Source organism: Acartia tonsa, chromosome 10 (assembly GCF_053477335.1).
Source record: "Acartia tonsa isolate MP-2025a chromosome 10, ASM5347733v1, whole genome shotgun sequence".
NCBI lineage: Eukaryota > Metazoa > Arthropoda > Copepoda > Calanoida > Acartiidae > Acartia > Acartia tonsa.
In genome coordinates this window covers 40592049-40613682 of record NC_137269.1, presented here as the reverse complement: position 1 = coordinate 40613682, position 21634 = coordinate 40592049, and the positions used below count along the sequence as shown (strand labels likewise).

The 21634-nt window shown below is 32.4% G+C and overlaps 1 protein-coding gene across 1 annotated transcript; it reads right to left on the bottom strand.

Annotated features, from left to right (window-relative positions):
* Positions 1–1388: 1388 nt before the first annotated feature.
* On the bottom strand, positions 1389–5076 carry LOC145329219 (homeobox protein rough-like). The gene is made up of 5 exons (XM_080173269.1): positions 4833–5076; positions 3690–4056; positions 3425–3542; positions 2991–3107; positions 1389–2584 (listed from the first exon to the last, which is right to left on the bottom strand). Exons 1-5 carry the CDS (start codon positions 4953–4955, stop codon positions 2422–2424), a joined length of 888 nt encoding a protein of 295 aa, XP_080029395.1. The 5' UTR covers positions 4956–5076; the 3' UTR covers positions 1389–2421.
* Between the last annotated feature and the right edge of the window lie 16558 nt (positions 5077–21634).

Below are 21634 nucleotides of genomic sequence, written 5' to 3'. Positions count from 1 at the left end.
AATTACAGTTTGGTATTTTTTGTGACGGTTTCCCATAATATGACTAGTAGAGCACCCCCCCCCCCCCCACAAAGGGTATGCATAGACAAAATACCTATCTAACAATTTGTCATTTCATTTTAAAATAATTAAGTGGGTTTGGTTTCAATGCTCGAAAAGGTTTTTTTATTAAACAAAAAAGCCAGTCATTAACAGAGATCTTAAGGGACAAGACAATTCAGATAAATTAATGAAACATGCAAAAAAAAATACCCTTTATTTAAATTAGAAATATTGGTTCAAAAGTGTGGCCACTTCCATATTGGACCAACAAATCAAAATTGAATAATTTTTAAAAATTATCAAAACACTTTTAATAAAAGGATTGAATATATATGATGATATGTATTTCTATTAAAATGCTGATACATTAAGAAATACATTCTTTAAAACCTTCCTTTATGAACATTATAATTCTATGTAACACATTTTTAAATAAAGGAATTGTTTAGGAAGGTAAAAAATATGGGAATTCCTTAAAGTGCGAATTTTTAATGAGCCTCCACATTTATTTTGAAGTAATAATAAATTGTGGGGATAGTTTTGCCCCTATGCCTATCCCCTACCCAGGGCCATATACCTGCGGGTGTAACCAATCCCTAATACAACTAACATAAACTGAAATAAATGGAAAAATTAACATACAACTAACTTATTTTCAATTTTATAGATTTTATAACAGTAAAGGAGATTTAAAGAACATTTGTTGATTTATTAGAGAAAAGATTATCATGTTTCCCCCACTTCGTGTCTTACGGACGTACAGGAGGACGGATATTTATAATTATAGAGTAGCTTCTGTCTGTACTCAAAATTGTTGTTTAGATTTTACCTTTATTCCTGAGTTTTTTTTGTAAAGTAAATTTGATTGGTCAGTAAGAATTATTAATTCCTTATACTCACGAAATATTACCGTCGAAGATGTTTCATCAATATAACCAATTACAAAAATAGCAATAATTATCTAAAAAGAAAAATCTTTGGTAAGCCTAAGAGATATATAAATGGACGATAAATAATCAATGGTTCCCATTTTTTGTGGTTTTTTTATATTCGTAGAAAACTGGCTATGATACAAAACGATACATAATTTTTCAGTATTAAAACTACCCCCCCCCCCCCATATTATCTTTGATTTGTTTCAAATTAAGTGGGAGGGTTTCAGTGCTCGACTAGAAACTTTAAGCAAAACATTCCTTTAAATTTTGACGTCTCTAGCATAGAGCAATAAAAACAGACTGACTGACTGAGATAGAAAGTAGAAGCTAATTGGCCAAAGGAAAAATTTAAATGTTGAATATGACATACAGGTTGAGCTATAGAGCAGATTCACAATTAGAAAGTAAAAATTAAGATTTATTTAAAATTTATTGAAAATAATTAAATATTTATACAGCAAACTATAATCTATTAATACATACCTAGTTTTTAAAAAATCATTGACTTAAGAAACACTGGATTTAAAATAATAAATATAGCACATAATTCACTTATATTTTTAATCATTATATTGTAAATTTATTAATACAATTATTGTATAATAATTGACTAATTAACATCTTTGGTTATGATTTCTTGATTTTGGTTTCGTTTAAATTCAGAGGCAATGCATTGATAAGTTTTTAAAATTATTTTTATGTTCTTTTTCTAAATTTGTCTGAAAGCTGAATACATAATATTAGATTCCTTGTATTTAGAAATAAAAAGATAAAAATTTCCATTGGTTTTTAGATTTAAAAGTTTATTTTTAGCTAAAAGTTTTATGAAAAATATTTAGGGGTTTCCTAAGCTTTCATTATTAATTTCTTACAAAGATATTATTTTCTTATCATTAAAAGTGTAATTAAAGCTCTAAAAATAACATAATGCTAATTACTTCCTTAGTATTTTGGATAAATAAGCTACATGGATCTAAAGGGATAAGACAGAAGCCGATAAATTGGTGTACATCTCTAAAGATAATGCACAAATTTACACCTTCTGTACATTACAATTAGTTGTTCAAACGTTTTGACACTAGATTTACTGAATCAACCAATCCAAATTCAATTAAAGTCCTTACGGTTTTAAAGTCTACAAGGGAACTAGTGTAATTTACAGCCCAATGTCCCCTCCCTCATTGAATTATAGAAAGGTTTCATAATTATCTATTTCTCATATTCTTTTTATAACAGCTGAACATCTGCTTAACGACTTATGTTTTTCTGTTTGTCCATCCTTAATTTTTTTGTGCTTCGCTACTTATTGATGTTGTCATCCTTGTTTTCATTTGTACTCTTGTCATTAAACAATAAATTATGAGTATTTTTGGGAAACTAAAAAAGTAAAAGATAATAAATAGAATATGATAAGGGTAGGGTACTAAAAATGACTAAATAGTAATTACATAGATTTGTCAGTGGTGATAACTGGCGGTGGTTTATGATCCAACCCTGCGGGGGTTAATAGATGGGCAAGGTGGGGTGGTAAAGGTCCTGTAAGGTCTCCTGGTAACATGGGGAAAGGATAATTTGGGCTTGGTCCGCTTCCTGGTAGGGTAAAACATCTAAAATAAATAAAACTTAGCACTCTTATATAAGAAAAGCTAAGCTATGAATGCAATATTAATGAAACAACCTATAGTGCCTAAAAAAATTACGTCATACAATAAAAATGACCAATGATAGACCATTATTACCAATAAATTTATATTGACCAATGGTAAAATGTAAACTGGCCTGTCATTAGTCATTTGTATTGTATGTTTTTTTTGAGTATTGTACGACATCATTTTTTAATAAGGACTAAAATCTGCTTGAATATTAATTATTTCAGCTTTAAAAAATAGTTCAATAAAAACTAGACCAAGAGGCTTATCTGGAGACAAATCACAACAGAGTTAGAGTATAGAGAATTTTAGTGTCTTTTTGTGCATTTTTGTATGTTTCAGAACAGATGTACATAAAATTTACCTATATTGTTGATCAAAATGAGCCTTTTCAATCCGCTTGTCTTTAGCCCTCCTGTTTTGGAACCAAATTTTTATCTGGGTTTCACTGAGTCGCAAGGTCTCTGCTAGCTCACATCTTCTGAATAATCAATATAAAATCATAATATATCTTTTTATTTATGGTATGATTTTAAAATTTCTTTCCCAAAATTGAAAAAAATGTTTTTAGCAATTATTCAGCTATTTTAAGTTTTAATATACTAAATTTTTATTTGTTTTGTTTTCTAAGGATAATTTGGATGTCAAACTTATCTGCCCTCCAATTTTACATCTGGTAAAGGGATTTAAATTGACAAGACAATGGCTGATGAATTGATGTGCATCCCCAATGATGATAGACAACATTATCCCCTCTGTATATTACAATTAGTAGGCGAATTCAATAGGGATACATACCTTGGTCGACTTATGTATTCATTTCTTTGATATTCAATTTCCAGTGACAAAGTTTGATCTTGACTGAAGGTCGTCCTCTGTCTTCTATGCCGAGCATCTTTGCGTTGCCTTCGCGCCACTACAGAAAAAAACAATTTTTAAAAACTGGCCTCAATAACACTTCTAGGAAGCAGCATATAGTGCCTAATAATAAAATTAATAAGCTGCTTCGACTATAAGATATTGATTATAAGTAAAATGAAAACAATTTATATTAAATACTTACAAAAAGCTGCAAGACCACCAGGTAAATGAAATCCATCAAATCTAAAGAGGCCTGCAGGGTCTGCACTGGCTGCAGCCGCAGCTGCGGCAGCATGATAAGGCAAATATCCGCCAGGATATGCAGCATGACCCAGCAGGGAAGCCGCCGTCACTGGCGGCAAACCCCCGCCGGTACTCATTGTTGTTGGTATGTGAAAACTATGGGGCGACGGCGGCCCATCGCCGTTTAGACTGCCGTCCGGCGATGTTGGGGGATGTGAAACCGGTTTTATTGGTTGGGTACACGTCTGGTTGTCTGAAGGGCCGTACAGCTTGGCAAAAAAATCTTTGGGTGAAGACACGGATTTGTTCACTTTCTCTGGTTCAATCTGAAAATTTTATTTTTTGTAAGTATTATGGAATGCTTCTCACATAAAAGTAACTAGATGTCTTTAAAGACAAAACAAAAATCCCATGAGAAGCTCCCCGAAAAAAAGAGTGCTCAATTGGTTTAGTTGACAGTTAAATCTAAAAGGACAAACAAAAAAATCCATAGAATAGAATAGATTTAAAAGATTTTTTTTCAAAGATATAATATTTATCAAATAAAGCATTACAAAATCCACAAATGGTAAAACACAAAAAAATCCTGGATGAAAATACAGACAAAATCATTTGAAGATGTTCAGTGGTCTTGATAAAGGATAAAATAAAATCCCAAAACCTTTCATATAGGTTTTATATTTTTGTAGCATTACTGGCAGACCAACGGACCAAGTAAGATGTAAACTGGATGCTTTTTGGAGAGGGGTATCATCACAAAAGTATTAAATAGGAACTAAGAAAATAAAAATTTTCTCATAGCGTTAAGGGCGGACTAACAGACAAAGTAAATTAGATAGTACGCTTTGCAGCCAAGGGATAAGAGAATGGAAGATGAAATGATATAAACTCCAACTGATAATACATATAAAATAACCCCTTCTGTAGATTACAATTAGTTGTTGAAACGTTTGGAAACTCGTCTAAATAAACCAGCCAATTAAAATTCAATAAAAGTCCCTATAGTTGTTACTTAAGCAACGAATAAGAAAACATGATTATTAAACTTTGGGGACTAGTGTAATAAACAGCCAAATTTCCCCTCGCTCCCTGAAAAGCTTACCTTAGTAAGAGTGGGTAAAGGAGGAGAGCTGGTGAACAAATTATCTTCCTCTCCACTGCTAGAATCAGAAATATCATCAACTACAGACAATTCACCTTTGCTCATGTCGATAGGTTGCTCCATTATTAATTTTTTTCAAAATATATAATGTTATGTTTTCCTAAGTATTTAGAACATACTAGCTTAAAAGATATAAAGCTTTTAAAATATTTTTGAACCTTTTGGTTGTAAGGTGTAATAGATACTAAAAACTAAAATCTAAAATATGGTTTTCAACTATTTAGAGATGAATTACAGAGATAAAGAGAAATATGGATGAGGGGAGGGGGGTTGTCTCATGAGTGTATGTTATCCTGTTTAAAAGTCCAGGTGGGCTCATTCCCGTGCCAATTCAATCCCCCCTCACCCCCCTCCCACTTAAATTAGTCATCCCTTTTTTTAGTATTGAGCAATTACCACCTTCCCTACCCCAATTACTTAGCAATTACCACCTTCCTCCTCCCCCCACCCCTCAGGGTAATTAGGATATTCCATTTTTGGCGGAGAAATTCGGAAAGTTAATTTCCTATACATATAATCTTTAAAACAGCATTACAGTTTGTCACACTACCAGGTTAAAGGTAAAAATAATATATTGTTTATACTTAGATTATATAGATCATGGAAAGAAAAAGAAGGAGCGGGCTTTGTCGTATTTTCACAGTAGCTTTGATAGGTTATTTTAGGTTATGTTGGCCCCGCAGGGTTAGAGTCCCCCAAAGGTGCTAGGAATTGGAGAAAAGCTACTGTGGAATAACGACGAAACCGCTATTTCGTTTTTTTCATGATCCGAATATTTTATTATTGATAACAATTTTAGTATGCTCAATAAGATAGAGAATACAATTTATGTCAGATCCCAAAATCGTAGGCATTTTGTTGACAAACAATTCTTATGGTTATGTCAACTTTAAGTCATTAGTTATAAGTGGTAATGGCTGACATATTATCAACATTCAACGGCACAATGACTTGATTCAAAATTTGACAGAAAAAGGAAGAATTGATTGGCGGAAAAGTCGGTGGCATAAAAATTAATTTTCTGGTAAATTTTTCCGGAAATGCTACACTGATCAAATTTGCCCGCCCCCCAAGGAGGAAAGTCCTTATTAGAGCACGTGAAAGGGGCGGGTCATATTTTGACATGAGATCTTCGGTTTACATTCGCTACCACGAATGTCTCAGAATAGCAAACTAAAAAATCAACTAATACTGAAATTTCTATTATGTATACTCTAAATAAGTTCATATAAGTATGACAATTAATATTTCAATAGCCGTTTGACCAACAGGTTTACAATTTACAGATAGCTCAGCGGTGGTCCTGTGTCCTGTGATGGTTTTAGGCCATTTTCGATAAAGGTCCCCGTGAAAAAAAAATAAGGAACTTTTGTTGTAGGAGTGGGGGGGGTCCACTTTTTAATGATCTACAGCAACACACAGAAAGAAAAAAAAACCCTCCAACTACTTTAAACTTTGGCTTTATTGTGTGCACACGCATTTGGTCGGAATATAAATGAGAAGGAGGGGGGGGGGGATGTATGGGAGAAAAAGCATCTGAACAAAATTTAATCCGTTTATCTTATTGTAAACTGTGGTATTATGAGTATTAAGAGTGGTTAGATCCAATTAGCAGCACAGCGGCAGCGCCACCAGGCAGGATACCAAGATCCCACAGCGGCAGCGCTACCAGCAGCCAGACAGGATACCAAGATACCACAGCGGCAGCGCCACCAGGCAGGATACCAAGATACCACAGCGGCAGCGCCACCAGCAGCCAGACAGGATACCAAGATACCACAACGGCAGCGCCACCAGGCAGGATACCAAGATCCCACAACAGAAGTATCACCAGCAGCCAGACAGGATACCAAGATCACATCGTAATACAACAGCTTTCCACAGATATGAAAATGAAAATTTTCAAAACTAGTATTAATTTTACGATTTTATTTTGATATTCGTAGAAAAGTGTCTGTAATACAATGCTATACTGGAAAATATTTTAACAACATTAATGAAGGTTGATTTTGTGCATCAAAGCCATAACATTATAGTGTTATCTGTTTATCTAGAGAATACCATTGCTTTTGTTTGAAAACCTTTCGAAAATCTTATAAACTTTGGATACAAGTTAAAGAATATGTCCCCTCCCTTCCTGAGTTGAAAATAAAAGATTATCTTTTAATTCTTTTTTATTGATATGATTTATTCGGGATAAACATCTTTGAAGTTTTAAATCATAAAGAAATTTATATGATTAATACATTTGAACTTAATTCTGATAATCTTTACTAGAACGAGTAAGTTCATATGGAGCGCGTCAAAAATTGAATTAGAAAGATATAGAAAAAGAGAGAAAGAAAGAAAGATAGAGGCAGAGGAGATAAATATAAATAGATAATCTCCAAGTAATCTACAGAAGGGGTAATATTGTGTATCATCATTTGGATTTACTTCAATTTATCGTCTATTGTCTTATCCATTAATTAGAACAGTTTAACCATTAAAAAACATTGTAAATTTTACGGTAGCAGTTGTTTAATCTAATTAAAACAAGGATGTTCATAAACATTAAAACACATTTAATATTGATTAATTATACTTTTTACACCTTCTGTTTAAGTTAAAAGTGATGGTGATTTACCTCATATCGCATTTGGACCATGAGCAGAAACATGTAATGTTGTTGCATACTGTAGTTTAGGTTAGGTTAAGAAAAGGATAAAAGATCCCAAAAGGAAGCTAAAGTTAAATAATTTCCGTCTGTTTGACTCGCTGACAGATTAGGTTCTACTTTTCAGGGAATATTCTTGCTCCTATCAGGTTTTAAGGAGATTTCGACAAAGACCAAAATACATACTTTTTGTGTCACTTTTGATTCCTGAGACGTCATATAATGGGGAAGATGAGAGGAGAAGTGGGAATGAAAACCCCTAAAAAAAGAAATGGAGAATATGACGTTAAAAGTGGTTCAAAAGTTATGTATTTTTTTCTTCGTCGAGATTTCATTTAACTACAAAGAATAGGAAGGGGGGGGGGGTATTTTATTGTTCAGGATGAGGGAGGGGGCTAATTTTTTCAAATTCATCTTTTCCTTTTTTTGGGTGGTGATGGGGATATTGCCCCCATTACCATCCAATGGACATCCTTAGAGGTATTATCATAGACCATAGTTTCCATCTATGCGAATCAATTCCTAAAGCAGGGAAAGCATATTTATGGTAGGGGCGGAGTCACAATTTGTAATATATCTAAACAATATAATACCCATGTAAAGTTATATATATACTAACAGCTATGATTAATGGCGAGTAGTTGAAACAATACAATACAATATATAGATAGATAGATAATGGTTAATACAATAGGTTAATAGATTTACCATTAAACCGATACATTATCAGAAGATATCATCATTTATGTTTACAAAAGAGAAAATATTTATATTCTATGTTTAAAAGTTATTTTTGTTTCTACCTCCCCTCCAAACATTTAAACTTTTGTCATATATTTTTGTTTTAAAAGAAGCCAGTCACTTTTTAGCTTTACTTAACCAAAAGTAGGTATAGGGAAACAAGAATGACAACATTCATAAAAGCGAAGCACTAAAACGGTAGGACAAACGGACATTAACACTTGTATAGTGTCTAAACTGAATAATCAGAAAATAAAAGTATAAGAGTTGAAGCAAAATTGTAAGTAAATTTGTTGAAAAACTGCTTGATACAGGATAATATTTATGGACATACTTACATTTTTAGGACTTGGTTATAGAGTTGCTTCGCTTATAATATTGTTCTTTGTTGTCCCAGAAATCAATATACCAAAAATCAGATCAAACGGATAATTAGATCACAGAAAAATTTGTTTTTAAAAAAGTAGAAAAATCAACATGTTTAAAATGGACATACGGACATTCTGGTAATGATTATAGAGTTGCTACGCTTTCTAAATCGTACCTAACTACTACAGGAATCATCATGCAAAGTTTGAAATCGATAGGACAATTCTAACATGCCTAAAATAACGAATAAAAGCTATCTATCTCGGACGGACGTACGGACGGACGGACGGACGTACGGACGGACGGACCTACCCTAATTATAGAAAAGCTTCGCTTTTAAAAATACCCTTATTCCTTTATTTTCAATTTATTTAAAAAATAAGGAGGAGAGAGAGGGGTTATCAGTGATTAATAGGAACTTTGGGTGAAAGCACCATTTAAAAAGATATTTATTACTCAAAGAATAAAATTTCTCGTATTCATTCGAATCCGGTGGATAGGAACCGGTTCTCATCCATACGAAAAAACTATGTCTAGCATCGTATTATAGCCAGCTTTCTACGAATATAGAAATGTACAATTATAAGATTAAAACTAGTTTTTTTAGCCCCGAGGTGCCAAAGGCACCGGCTAATAATTGTACTTTCTATATCCGCGGAAAGCCGTTTATAATACGATGCGAGAAATAACTATTCTATAAATATTTAATTAACAAGTTTTTCTTTTATGTGTAGCAAAAGGACTATGACTTTCCATGTACTGTTTCACTTATCATACAAATTAGGGATCTAAAGGGATAAGATAATGGCAGATAGATTGATGTACATCCCCAATAATGACACGCAAAAATTATCCCTTCTGAATATTAAAATTAGAGATTGAAACGTTTGAACACTGAACTTAATAAACGAACCAATCAAAATTCAGTAAAAGTCCCCAAAGTTGTTACACCAACGAATAAGAAAACCTTATTGTAAAACTTTGGGGGCTTTAGTAATAAACAGCCCATTGTCCCCTCTCTCTCTGCATTTCTATACTTTATTTCATACTTTTTATATTCATGCTGCGCTGTTAATTATCCTTGTTTGAACAAAATTTAGAAAATATCTTTGGTCATAAAAGTTAAGAGCAAATCAATATGGTTAATTATCAATTTTTTTCCCGTGGGGGCTGTATTTTTAAAATATAGTAAAATTAATTCCAAGGTTTTATCACACAAGCTAGGAAATATCTGAAGAGCGATGAACAAACAGCGCAAGGCTAATCAACCTGCTGCAAGGTTTACTTCCTAATCAATTATGTCTTTTTAAAGGGGGAATGTACTTATTTTAAGAGACGCTTAGTTTAGGTAATAATCACGATGATTAGACATCTATCTTCTACAGCAGCTTTATGTAGATTATTTAAACAGATGGACAGACAGAATCTAGATAAAGCTGTTCCTTTTAAAAGCAAAATATCTTTGAAACGTCTGCGTTGATAAGGTTTGCAGAGATGCTTTCTACCTATTATTTTTTAGAATAACTAGGAATACTCTTAAACCACTGCACTGATCCGAGTTTTGGGGAAGATTTTTTGCTTTGTAGCTGTGTTTAGTGCCCTAGGAAAATGGGGATAAATGTCATCAATTTGCTCTACCTATTCTATTGACGTCATAGTAACGGAAAATAGAAAGGGAAGGGGGAAAGAAAAATCCTAGAAAAGCAATGGGGTGTAGGATATTTCCTGACGTCAATAGAATAGGTAGGATAAAAGCAGTGACATCTATCCCCATTTTGTCAAGGCACTAAACACTGGTTTTTTTGTTTTACTGTAATGATTTAAGGCCATTTAATTTTATCTGTAATTTCCCTACCTGTATGTATTCACTCCCTGATTGAAAATGACTAATTAAATAGCATAAAAACAAACAAAAGGCTGCTGTGAGCAGCACTGGATGTAAAACTGAAGGGAGTATATGAATTAAAAAGCCCATGCTACCGTGAAATGGCCTATTTCCGTATTAGTTAGGGAATCCAATAAATATTACTATATAGAGGGATAGTTTCATTTCATAGGGAGGAAATTTAAACATAAAAAGAAAAGAAAAAAATAAGGGTTTCCATAAGAAGCTCTTTATGGTGCTTTTATTGGGGATACTTCAACCAAAAGTTATTAAATTTATCCTTTATCTTATAAGCACTATAAAGAACTTCTTTCTATAGAAATTAATGTAAAAAGAATATGGTTCACATGAAATGGAAACAAAAAAAGAGAATAGTGGGGGAAAAGAGAATATTAAAAGGAAAACAGAAACAAGGAAAGTATGGTTTAAAGAAAAGGCAAGGCAAGGGGGCAAGGAGATTATAAAACCTGTTTTACAATATAAAACAGACCGACTAACAAACTGTACTGACCTATAGAGTAGCACTTCACAAATAATATGTGTAAACCTTTGTCCCTCTAATCTACTATATCTGTTGCTAAAGAATGTATAAATTACAATTCTTTTCAAATATTAATTGGCGAATCATTTTTAATATCAACTTTTGACCCCAACATATTTTGAACCCAGCAATGGCTTCGTCCCAAGTTACTGAAAAATCATATAAAGACACTTTTTCGCTAATATTGAAATAAAATCATAAATTACAACCAGCTTTGTTAGCCCATACCTTCGGCCTTAGGGGCCAACATAGCTGGTTTTAATCTTATAATTTTTTTATTTTAATAACCGCGGAAAGCTGTCTATAGTACGAATTTATGAATAACTTTTGGTTAAACGGGAGATATATAGTAGATGCTCAATTAACTCAGCTCATCAAAATAAATAGACTAAAACCTGATAACATTAAGTTTAAAGATTTTCTGTAATGTAAAGTCAGTTACTAAAGCCTTTTTAAAATTGTCCCGCAAAATATAATGATAAAGAACTCATAAACTGCTAGATTGTACGTTTCTGCCAATTTTTTATGTTAATGGTGGTTTTAAGCTATTTTCTTTAAGATAAAACCTATCCTAAAAATTCTCGTATTTTATTTTTAAAATTTAAAATTTTTCAATAAAAAAAGAAAAACTGACGCACATGCCATTATTGTATAAAAGCGTGATGATTAAAAAGTTTAAAGATAAAAATAATTATAAAACTAATTAGTTTAGAGATAGCTTGGTTACTACAGAGACAGGCACCTGGCCAATATAAATGTTGATACAAAAACTCTGCTTTTTAAAATTAGCAATGTATATGCATCAAGTATTAGTATCGAGGCTTCTCTACAATTAGGGTACGTACATACATTCACTAGGACTTCCATGGGTTTTTTCGTTTAGGAAACTTACCAACCCCCTGTAAAATAAATAGAACATCGGACCGGTATTAAGCTTTCCAGCTGAACAGTGAGATGAACGGATTACTCTAAAACATAGAATGCTTTTAGCTAATGTATGGTATTATTTAAATTGTAAAAACCCCGGGGTTAACTAACAATAATTTAGATCAGAGATAAAAATTTAACATTAAATTTATTTAGAACATCCTACATCATGAGTATTTTTAGCCAAACGGTGACTTTCAATATATATCTATCTATCTATTTGTCTATTTATCTATCTATCTATCCTTAAAACTCTACTCTCTAATATCTATTTACTAAATTAATTAGATAAAAACTTTAGAAATTAATTATTTATAAAAGCAAGAAACACATAAAATGAGATAAGTTTTATTTTAGTAGATTTTTAGCCTTTTATATTAAAAAAAACACTTACTAATTTCAAGAATTTTATTAATGAAAATATTCGAAAAGATAACTAATTTATAAAATAACACAAAGTAAGGTTTCTTATATTTTAATTAATTTCGTTTTATTTAAAAAGAACTAGTGACATCGCTCCTAGCCTCTTCTTCTTATTGTTGGACGATCAGTCTAACTATTTATGAGATGGTTTTAGGCTATTTTCCTAAATAATACACCGTCCCAAGGTATAAGTGGCAAATCTTCTAGTTGACTTATAAAGAATAAACTTGTCATGCAATTAAATTGGTACCGAAAGATTTAAAAACCACGTTAACTTTTTTGTTAGCTCAAATACTTTGGTATTGAATGGTTGTATCCAAATTAGTAGTGTTTAAACTTTTGAGCCATTAATTTCAATCTACAGAAGGGGTAATTTTGTTTATCATCAAAAGGGAAGTATATTAATTTATCATCCACTGCCTTATCCCTTAAATTTCATGAATAAGACGTCATCATTTACATGTTTTAAATTAACCAATCACGCTGAGACATATTGGACCCCTTTTTTAGGTCATTTTTAAAGTTAATTTTAATTTTATTTTCTCGTATTCATTCGAATCCGGTGGATAGGAACCGGTTATCATCCATACGAAAAAACTATGTCTAGCATCGTATTATAAATCGCTTTCTACGAATATAAAAATGTACAATCATAAGATTAAAACCAGTTTTTTAGCCCGTGCCTTGTACATTCTATATCCGCGGAAAGCGGTTTATAATACGATGAAAGAAATAACTATTCTCTCCCTTATCCATGGTAAAAATCCCTCTCATGTTTGAATCCTATAATTTTTGGATGAATAAATATGAATATTTTCAGTTAGGGAACTAAATATATTTTCATTTTTTAACAAACAAAGAATTTAAATAATAAGAAATACATATATGGTTTACTCAATGACATACAAGCTTTTTATTTTTGGAGTACTGAAATAATCTCAATAGGGGGTTTGAAGTTTTTTTAGATGGAGGATGAGTTCAATAATTTGTAATTTCAATAAAGAAACCTCCAAAATTAAAGTTCCATTAGTGTTGTGAACATCTCTTGACCACTTCAACCACACAGGGAGTGAGGGGACAATGTGCTGTTTAATACACTAGTCCTCAAAGTTTTATAATAAATTTCACTTATGAACTTTGGGGACTTTTGTGAAAATTTTGATTGTATGGTTCAGTAAGTTGAGTGTCTAAACTTTTAAAACAATAATTGTAATGTACAGAAGGGGTAATTTTGTTTATCATCATTGGGGATATGTTTTCTGTGCACGCCTTGCAAAGAATTCATATGATTTTTCCCAACTGTTAACAAATATTTTACAACATTTGGTTTATAATACACACTTACAACCTGGGCTCGGCAGCCACGCATAAGCCGTCTTCAATCCCCAGGGAAATCAACCTTTTACAATTTTAAAAATCTGCAGGAAGTCTAAAACTGATATGTCATTGCCTTTTAAATTTTTTTTACAAAGCGTTTAAACGGGTTTAAATTTTAGGCTTAGTCGCTGCAGACGCGCGGTTGCCGAGCCCTGCTTAGTTACAACATACAAAGAATTCTTTGAAATAAGAGGTTGAAAAGTTTTATTAATTAACACTACCTGCCAAATATCATCATTTAGTTGAAATTCTCACACTTTACATTTAAGCCTGTTTATTGGTTTTTATTGTGCCTTTAGCATTTAGAAGCTCTGTATTCATAAGAGGGAGAACTTATCGAAATACTTTATATAATATAATAGATAACACGCGCTTGTCCAAGCAGCAGTGGGTAGTTGTACTGTTTGAAACCTTACAAAATCAAAAAGAATTGTGATGGGAACAAATTATTTATCTTTTATGATTTTTCTCAAGCTAGGCCTTTATTATTAATTGTTCTAATATTTATCTTATAAGCATTAATACTTACTTCTATAGTAGGCAATTCTTTGCCAATTTTGATTAATTATTAATCAGATTCCCATGGAAGTTAATCGTACTCGTTTAGATAGGTTCATAATCATTGCAAATGGATCGGGTACCTTTTGTAACACTAGTGGCACTCAACTCAAATTGCTGAGCCCCTTTAACTTTTGAGAGCAAAGCTTCTCTGTAATTAGGGTCAGTCCATCTGTCAGTATCTGATAGCCCATGTTGAAATTATCCTTAAGATTCTAATCACAGTTAGGTACAATTTAGAAAGCATAGGAACCATATCATCGTTACCAGAACGTTTATTTAATGAATGCTTATTTTTTTACTTTTTAGACAGCAACTTTTTGTATGATCTACAAGTTATTGTTCGTTGGTACTTACTGATTTCAGATATTTGCTTTTATGGAAATTGTCATCCTTGTCTCTTTAGTATTAAAGGTTGTCTTACACTACCCACACACCATCCTCCTAAAAAATAGTTGTTATACTTCCTAAATTATACTGTATTGTTCTAGGAATCTTTGTACAAAGTCTTATGCCGATAGGACTATTTTAAATGTCTAGATTTATTATTGTCATTTAAAAAAAAGACATATGAAAAAGCATATGAGGTAATGAAATGATTATTAGTGATGATAATCTACACAAGAATTTTCAGAAACCTATCTCAGCTGAAAAGATCTCAATTAAATCATAGATATTTCATTGCTTATAGTCATTGGAATATGGACAAACAGATAGATACTTGTTGGTTAGCAAAGGCTTAAGAAATTTTTAACATCTATCTTAATTAGCAGCCAAGTAAGTCAAATTTTACCAAAAACTTATTTGCACATTATATAGTAACTATGCTACTAAACAAACTAAGAAAATTTATGTACATGAACCTGGATAACGTCTAGAGAACGGAGTACACCATTAGGTGTTATTTTGGTGTATCTCTGAATTAAATCTTGCTTCTGAATTGCATGGTTACTCGACCAAACGTATTACAGACCCTTTGATTGCAGTACCTTTGTTTTTAACGTTTTTAGTTATTACGCGGTGTTGGACCGAGATTCGAACCAATCACCTTCCGGACAACGAGCGAAAGGTACCGAGTTGTTTCCAAATATTTGTGTCCATTATTGTGTGCATACATCGATCAACATCTCATTCTAACAATAATTAATTCCATCGATCTCATCAACTTAATTTGTCCACCTAGCAATACAACAAAAACTACTAGTGCATCAACAATAACAATCTTACAACTTTTTAAGGGCATTTCTATAATTAGGGTTGTGCCGTATGTCTATCCGTAACGGTTAACTCTTGTCGTTATGTTATAAATGTCCTATTAATTTCAAACTTTCCTATAACAGTTAGGTAACAGTTAGGACGTGTAGCAACTCTATAATCGTTACCAGAATTTCTGTACATTTAAAACATGTTTATTTTTAGCTATTTTTTTAGGTTTGGTGTGAAAAGTACAGTAGATATACATAAAAGGAAGTTTTGAGTAAATTATGACCTATAGTTGTCGCCAATGAAACACAGTATATTTAATTTTTGAAAATTCATAGGTGTGCAAAAAAATATTTTGGTTATTAATTAAAAATTGGCATTTTTAGTTTAAGTGCGACTACTTAAGAGAATGATTAGACTAGATAAGCCTCAGGTAGGTAGAGGACAAAGGTCATAAAATCAAAGGGTTGGTTGTCTGTCAGGCGAATGGACGTTTTTCACCAAGTATGTTTTAAGAGGAGATGTCTAAATCCTGAAGCGACTCTAAGCACCATAGAGGTCATAGGTAGAGGATATCCCCGCAGGGTTATGAAACCTATTTGGACTGAACATAAAGAACAACTTTCAGATTGGTGTAAATTTTAGCTGTTTTAGATAAATGTGTAATATTGTATGCACACTATAAACTTACAATAAATGGAGGAAGTCTTTAATTATGCATCTAATTCTTACAGAGTTGCGGGGGAGGGTCCTAGTGGGGTGTTAAGCATCATGGGAACTTTTAAATTTAAGGGGGGGGGGGGTAGGGGGGGATGCAATTCCCAAATATCATATAAAATGATCATTTTAATTTAAAGATTTTTTTCTTCTAAAATTCTCTGTAACAATGGTTAATATTTTCAAATCTTGATTGGTTAGTTCAAATAAGCGTCATTTTTATTAGGCACTATAAGCTGCTTTCGTTTAAGTCAACACGGAGGGGAGTACCGTGCTTGATAGATACTTTATGGGAAAGCCCTGATAATTATAAACCTATAATGAAAGTTAACATGATTCTTAGGGAATTAATTCATGGGAATCTTGGACGATTATTTTCAAAAGTTCAAATTTATCTGAGAAATAAGTGAAACATCTTATAATTCATATAGAATACAAAACAATTTAACAAATTACCGATGTTAGGCCAAAAGACAGACTAAATTATCAATGGCTGGCGAGTACACATTTTAATTGACCAATGGTAGGCCAGCCTGACGTAAAATAATCCTAATAATTTGAAACCACTTGCTTGCACAGGAGTTTGCAAAGGAGTATGAAAATTAAGGGGATGAGAATAGGTAAAGTCATGCCGCCACATCCTAAATATCAAAGGGGGTGTTGAAACACCTACACGCCCCCCCCCCCTTCACTTATTTTTTTATCCTTTACATTTTTTTTTCATTTGGCATAATGTTGTAAGCATTTAATTTCAACCTAATTTATAATAAAAAGTAGAATGATGTCTGTCTGTCCGTCGGTCCGTCCATCCATCTGTACCTTAAGACCTCAGTATCCGCTGAACCGATTGGGCTCTATTCTTCAGGGAATATAGATGATGAATCTGTGATTGTTTTCAGCTATTTTTTTGGGGGTGGGACACCTAGAACCCCTCAAAAATAAATTATTCTCCCCCCCCCCTAAAAAACATATTTTAAAATTTTTTTTTCTTCTTTTTTAGTTTCTTTCCTTTTTTAAAACATTTTTTTAGATTCAAAGAGTTGGGAAAACCTATCTTCCCCTGAAGGGGCGAAACTCCAAAAAGGCTAGAGGAAAATAATTTAGAAATTAAAGAAAATACATATATGTAAATATAAAATGATATAAAAGATTATAAAAGTTTATAAGAATTCTAAAAAGTTCTGAAAGATTTTAAAATCTTCTATGAACCTGTTGGGAAAAGGCCCCTAGAGGCTAGGGGTGAAGCCGCTAGTACATATAAAACATGATTAAAACTAGATAATGTTTCCTTTGCATTGTCGACAATGTACCGTTTCACACCACAGAAACAAGGATAACAATATCCATAAGTAGCTAAGCCAATAAATAAAAGAATCTTTTTGAAGCAATATTTTCCAAAAATAAAGAACCATTTACGCGAAGTTTTCCTGCGTCTTACATAATTATCTGATAGCTCTCAACGTTATAGAATTTTGAAGGCGTTGCAACTCTATACATATGTATATATAATCATCTTTCTTATATGAAACAGTTATTAGCAAAGTATCTGTATAGTATATTTTATGGGTTTGTTAATGTTCAGTTGTTAATCTCTCTGATGCATTTGGCTTCGCTGCTTTTATGGATGTTATCATAAATATCCTAAATACTATTTTTAAAAGCGAAGCTTTTCTATAATTAGGGTCGGTCCGTCCGTACGTCCGTCCATAACGGATAGCTTTTTTCGTTAATTTAGGCATGTTAGAATTGTCCTATCGATTCAAACTTTGCATGGTGATTCCTCTAGTAGTTAGGTACTATTTAAAAAGCGTAGCAACTCTATAATCATCACCAAAATGTCTGTGCGTCCATTTTATACATGTTGATTTTTTTACTTTTATAACAACAAATTTTTATGTGATCTAATTATCCGATTGATCTGATTTTTAGTATACTGATTCCTGGGACAATAAAACACAATATTAAAAGCGAAGCAACCTTATAATTAAGTTCTAAAAATGTAAATATGGCCATAAACATTATTCTGTATCAAGCAGTTTTTCAACAAATTTACTTACAATATTGCATCGAAAAAGTGTTAATGTCTGTTTGTCCTACTTTTCAGCGCTTCGCCTTAATGGATGTTGCCATCCTTGTTTAAGAAATACTAGAAATAATCGGAAAAGTAGTTTTCTGATTGACGTCACATAAATTATTTATATTTTAAAATGTTTTTTTCTTCAAAATAAGTAGCACGCTAATTGTCGGGAAGGTGATAGGTTCGAATATCGGTGCAACAACGTGCAAAAACTAAATACGTTAAAAATGGTTCCTGCTGCTGCTATTACAAGGGCATGAAATAATAGAGTAGGGGGGATGACTTGGCCCAAAACACAGTTAAAAACTTTAAACAAAGGTCGTGCAATCAAAGGGTTGTTTGTCTGAAGGGCGTTTGACCGTATAATCATGCACATTATTAAGCGATAGTTGGCTTAGGATTACACCAAAATTATCTGATTTTGCTAAAATTACTTTCTTTTGCTGAATATGGAGTATGGGGGGATTTGAACCCCCGATTTTTAATTGAAGTAATAACAAATTGGTTTGGATGGGGTAATTTATTTTAGGGGCGGTAGTTTCCTTCCTCTAACATAGTTCTAAACCTTTGAGAAGCTATACTGTAAAGGAGAACCATATTGGTTTAGCGGCTAGCAAGATCATTCGTTACTGACAGAAACAGAGACATCCAGTTACTTTTATATAAGGATACAATACTTTTTCTTACAATGCTTATAAGCTACCAATGATATATTTTTACAAATAATATTTGAGTAAAATATTGATTAACCGTGTAATTTCTAATAATGTTCAATAAGCGGTCAGGATTTTTGTTAACCACTGAACCAATTGCAGTTTCCATTATAGCAAACTTGGATATAGGCTATTTTTCTCTCTCCTCTAACCACTAATTCTAAGGTGAATTCTTTATAAACAAGGATGACAACATCCATAAAAGTGAAGCTCTAAAACGGTAGGACAAACGGACATTAACACTTGTATAATGTCAGAACTGAATAATCAGAATGTGAATGTATTGTATAAGAGTCAAAGCAAAATTGTAAGTAAATTTGTTGAAAAACTGCTTGATACAGGATAATGATTATGGACATACTTACATTGTACTTTGTTGTCCCAGGAATCAGTATACCAAAAATCAGACCAATCGAATAATTAGGTCACATACAAATTTGTTGTAAAAAATGTAAAAAATCAACTCTAACTCGTACCTAACTATTACAGGAATCACCATGCAAAATTTTAAATCGATAGGACAATTCTAACATGCCTAAATTAACGAAAAAAGCTATTTAAAAAAGTTAAAAAAAAACAACATGTTTAAAATGGACGTACGGACATTTTGTTAATGATTATAGAGTTGCTACGCTTTCTAAATCGTACCTAACTACTAAAGGAATCACCATGCAAAATTTGAAATCGATAGGACAATTCTAGCATGTCTAAACGGACGGACGTACGGACGGACCGACCCTAATTATAGAAAAGCTTCGCTTTTAAATTTTTTTTGGCTCAATGCCTCACTAACATAGTGAGGCAAAATAGTGAGGCAAAATTTTCCCCATCTAAATTTTTAGCGAGCCTCACTGATTTTAGTGAGACAAAGAATTTTTATGGAGGCAAACGTTTTTTTTAGAATCCACCTCTGTTTCAAGCAATAACTATCACCGTTCCAGCATTCAGGGGTGAATTAATGTTGATCTAGTAAATTAAAAGTTTCATTACACACCAAAAATTAGAACATTAATTAAATAGGTATTAGATTAGGTCAAACGGGATGGTTAGTGGGATGTTTTTGGGGGTGGGGAGGGGTTGGACGTAGGGCACCTGCCCAATTTAAGTTATCTACATACTAACCATTTAGAAAGACTGTAAGTGTACAATTTATTATTTAGAAATTATAAGATTTCCAGTATAGCTTCGAAACCGATTAATATCCGCTGAATTAGAACCGGTTTTCAGACAGTCATTAAGGACAGTTTTCCACGAAGAGTAAAATTAAAATAACAAATCTAGTTTTAACTTTATGTTTTTTCATTTTACTACCCGCGGAAAGCTCTCTATAATACGATGAGATAAATAACCATTGTAATCTTAGTTAAATCTTTAAATTTGAGAGAATTGAGTACATAATTATTAGTCAAGCAAAAGATCACTGTAACGATAAGACTTGTTGTTTTATACAGCTATTCCGGGTGGGTTAGGCTATTTTGGATAAAAATTCATTATTCCATAATAACTTTTTAATATGATATAAGTAACTAATTATTTCCTTCTAAAACATTAATACAGAGTCTAGATATTTTTTTGTGAAAAAATAAATTTTCCAATGGTACAGTCCTTGCGCATGCTCTTAAAACATTATGAAAAAAATGCTCGCCTTTGTAATATAAACCAACTGGAGTTATGTTCTCGTGTTCAAACAAATATTAATTTTAGCTTACTTATACAAATTCTATTATGATATTTTTAATCATTGTAGATTATAGAATGTTTGTATATTCCCCTATTTCTTCATTATTGTACAAAAAAGATGAGTAAAATGTTATATATAAAATGTAATGATAACTGACAGAAGACTAGGGAGGAGGGGGACATTGGACTGTAAATTACACTTGTACCTAAAATTCAAAACCACGTTATCTTACATCGGTTGGCTCAGAAACTTTTGGTAGTTTTATTGAATTTGGATTTATTGGTTACATTATATTTTAATCTAAAAAAATGGTAATTTTGTTTATCATCACTTCTATTATCGTCCATTGTCCAACTTTAATTTTGAAGATCCCTGGAGAGGACAGGAAGGGTAGGTTTATGGCAGTTTAGCCCCTTCAACGAAAAAGAGTGAGATTAGGGGAAGGTGGAAGCTCTTAATAATTGATACTGAATACGGACAAAAACACTAGTCATAGTGTTGCTACGCTAGTAAAATATACTTTTATTTAAAAATTTACGCTACTTACATTTTTCACGGTTTTGTTGGGACCATGGGTCATTTTAAAAAGGGGCGGAGGGAGGGGGGAGGGGTAATAGGTTAGGTTAAGTTTCAATATCTATACCTATTATTAAGATTATCTTCTAGTAATTAGCATCCGGTTATAATACAGGGACTTCCGGGATATCATTCTCCCAAGAAAATAACATTTCTGCAAAGGTTATAAATCAGATTAGTTGATATACAACTTTTTGGTTTTTGACTGCAATATTATCATCATAGTGTTATTTTTAAAAGCACAGCTTTTCTATAATTAGGGTCGGTACGTCCGTAACGGATAGCTTTTTTCCGTTAA

Excerpts from the sequence above, each read along its gene's own strand:
- LOC145329219 (XM_080173269.1), bottom strand. The coding sequence starts at position 4,955 with ATGGAGCAACCTATCGACATGAGCAAAGGTGAATTGTCTGTAGTTGAT. Across the intron at positions 4,057-4,832 it reads CTTTACCCACTCTTACTAAG|ATTGAACCAGAGAAAGTGAA; the intron begins GTAAGCTTTTCA and ends TAAAATTTTCAG. Across the intron at positions 2,585-2,990 it reads CATTTTGATCAACAATATAG|ATGTTTTACCCTACCAGGAA; the intron begins GTAAATTTTATG and ends TATTTATTTTAG.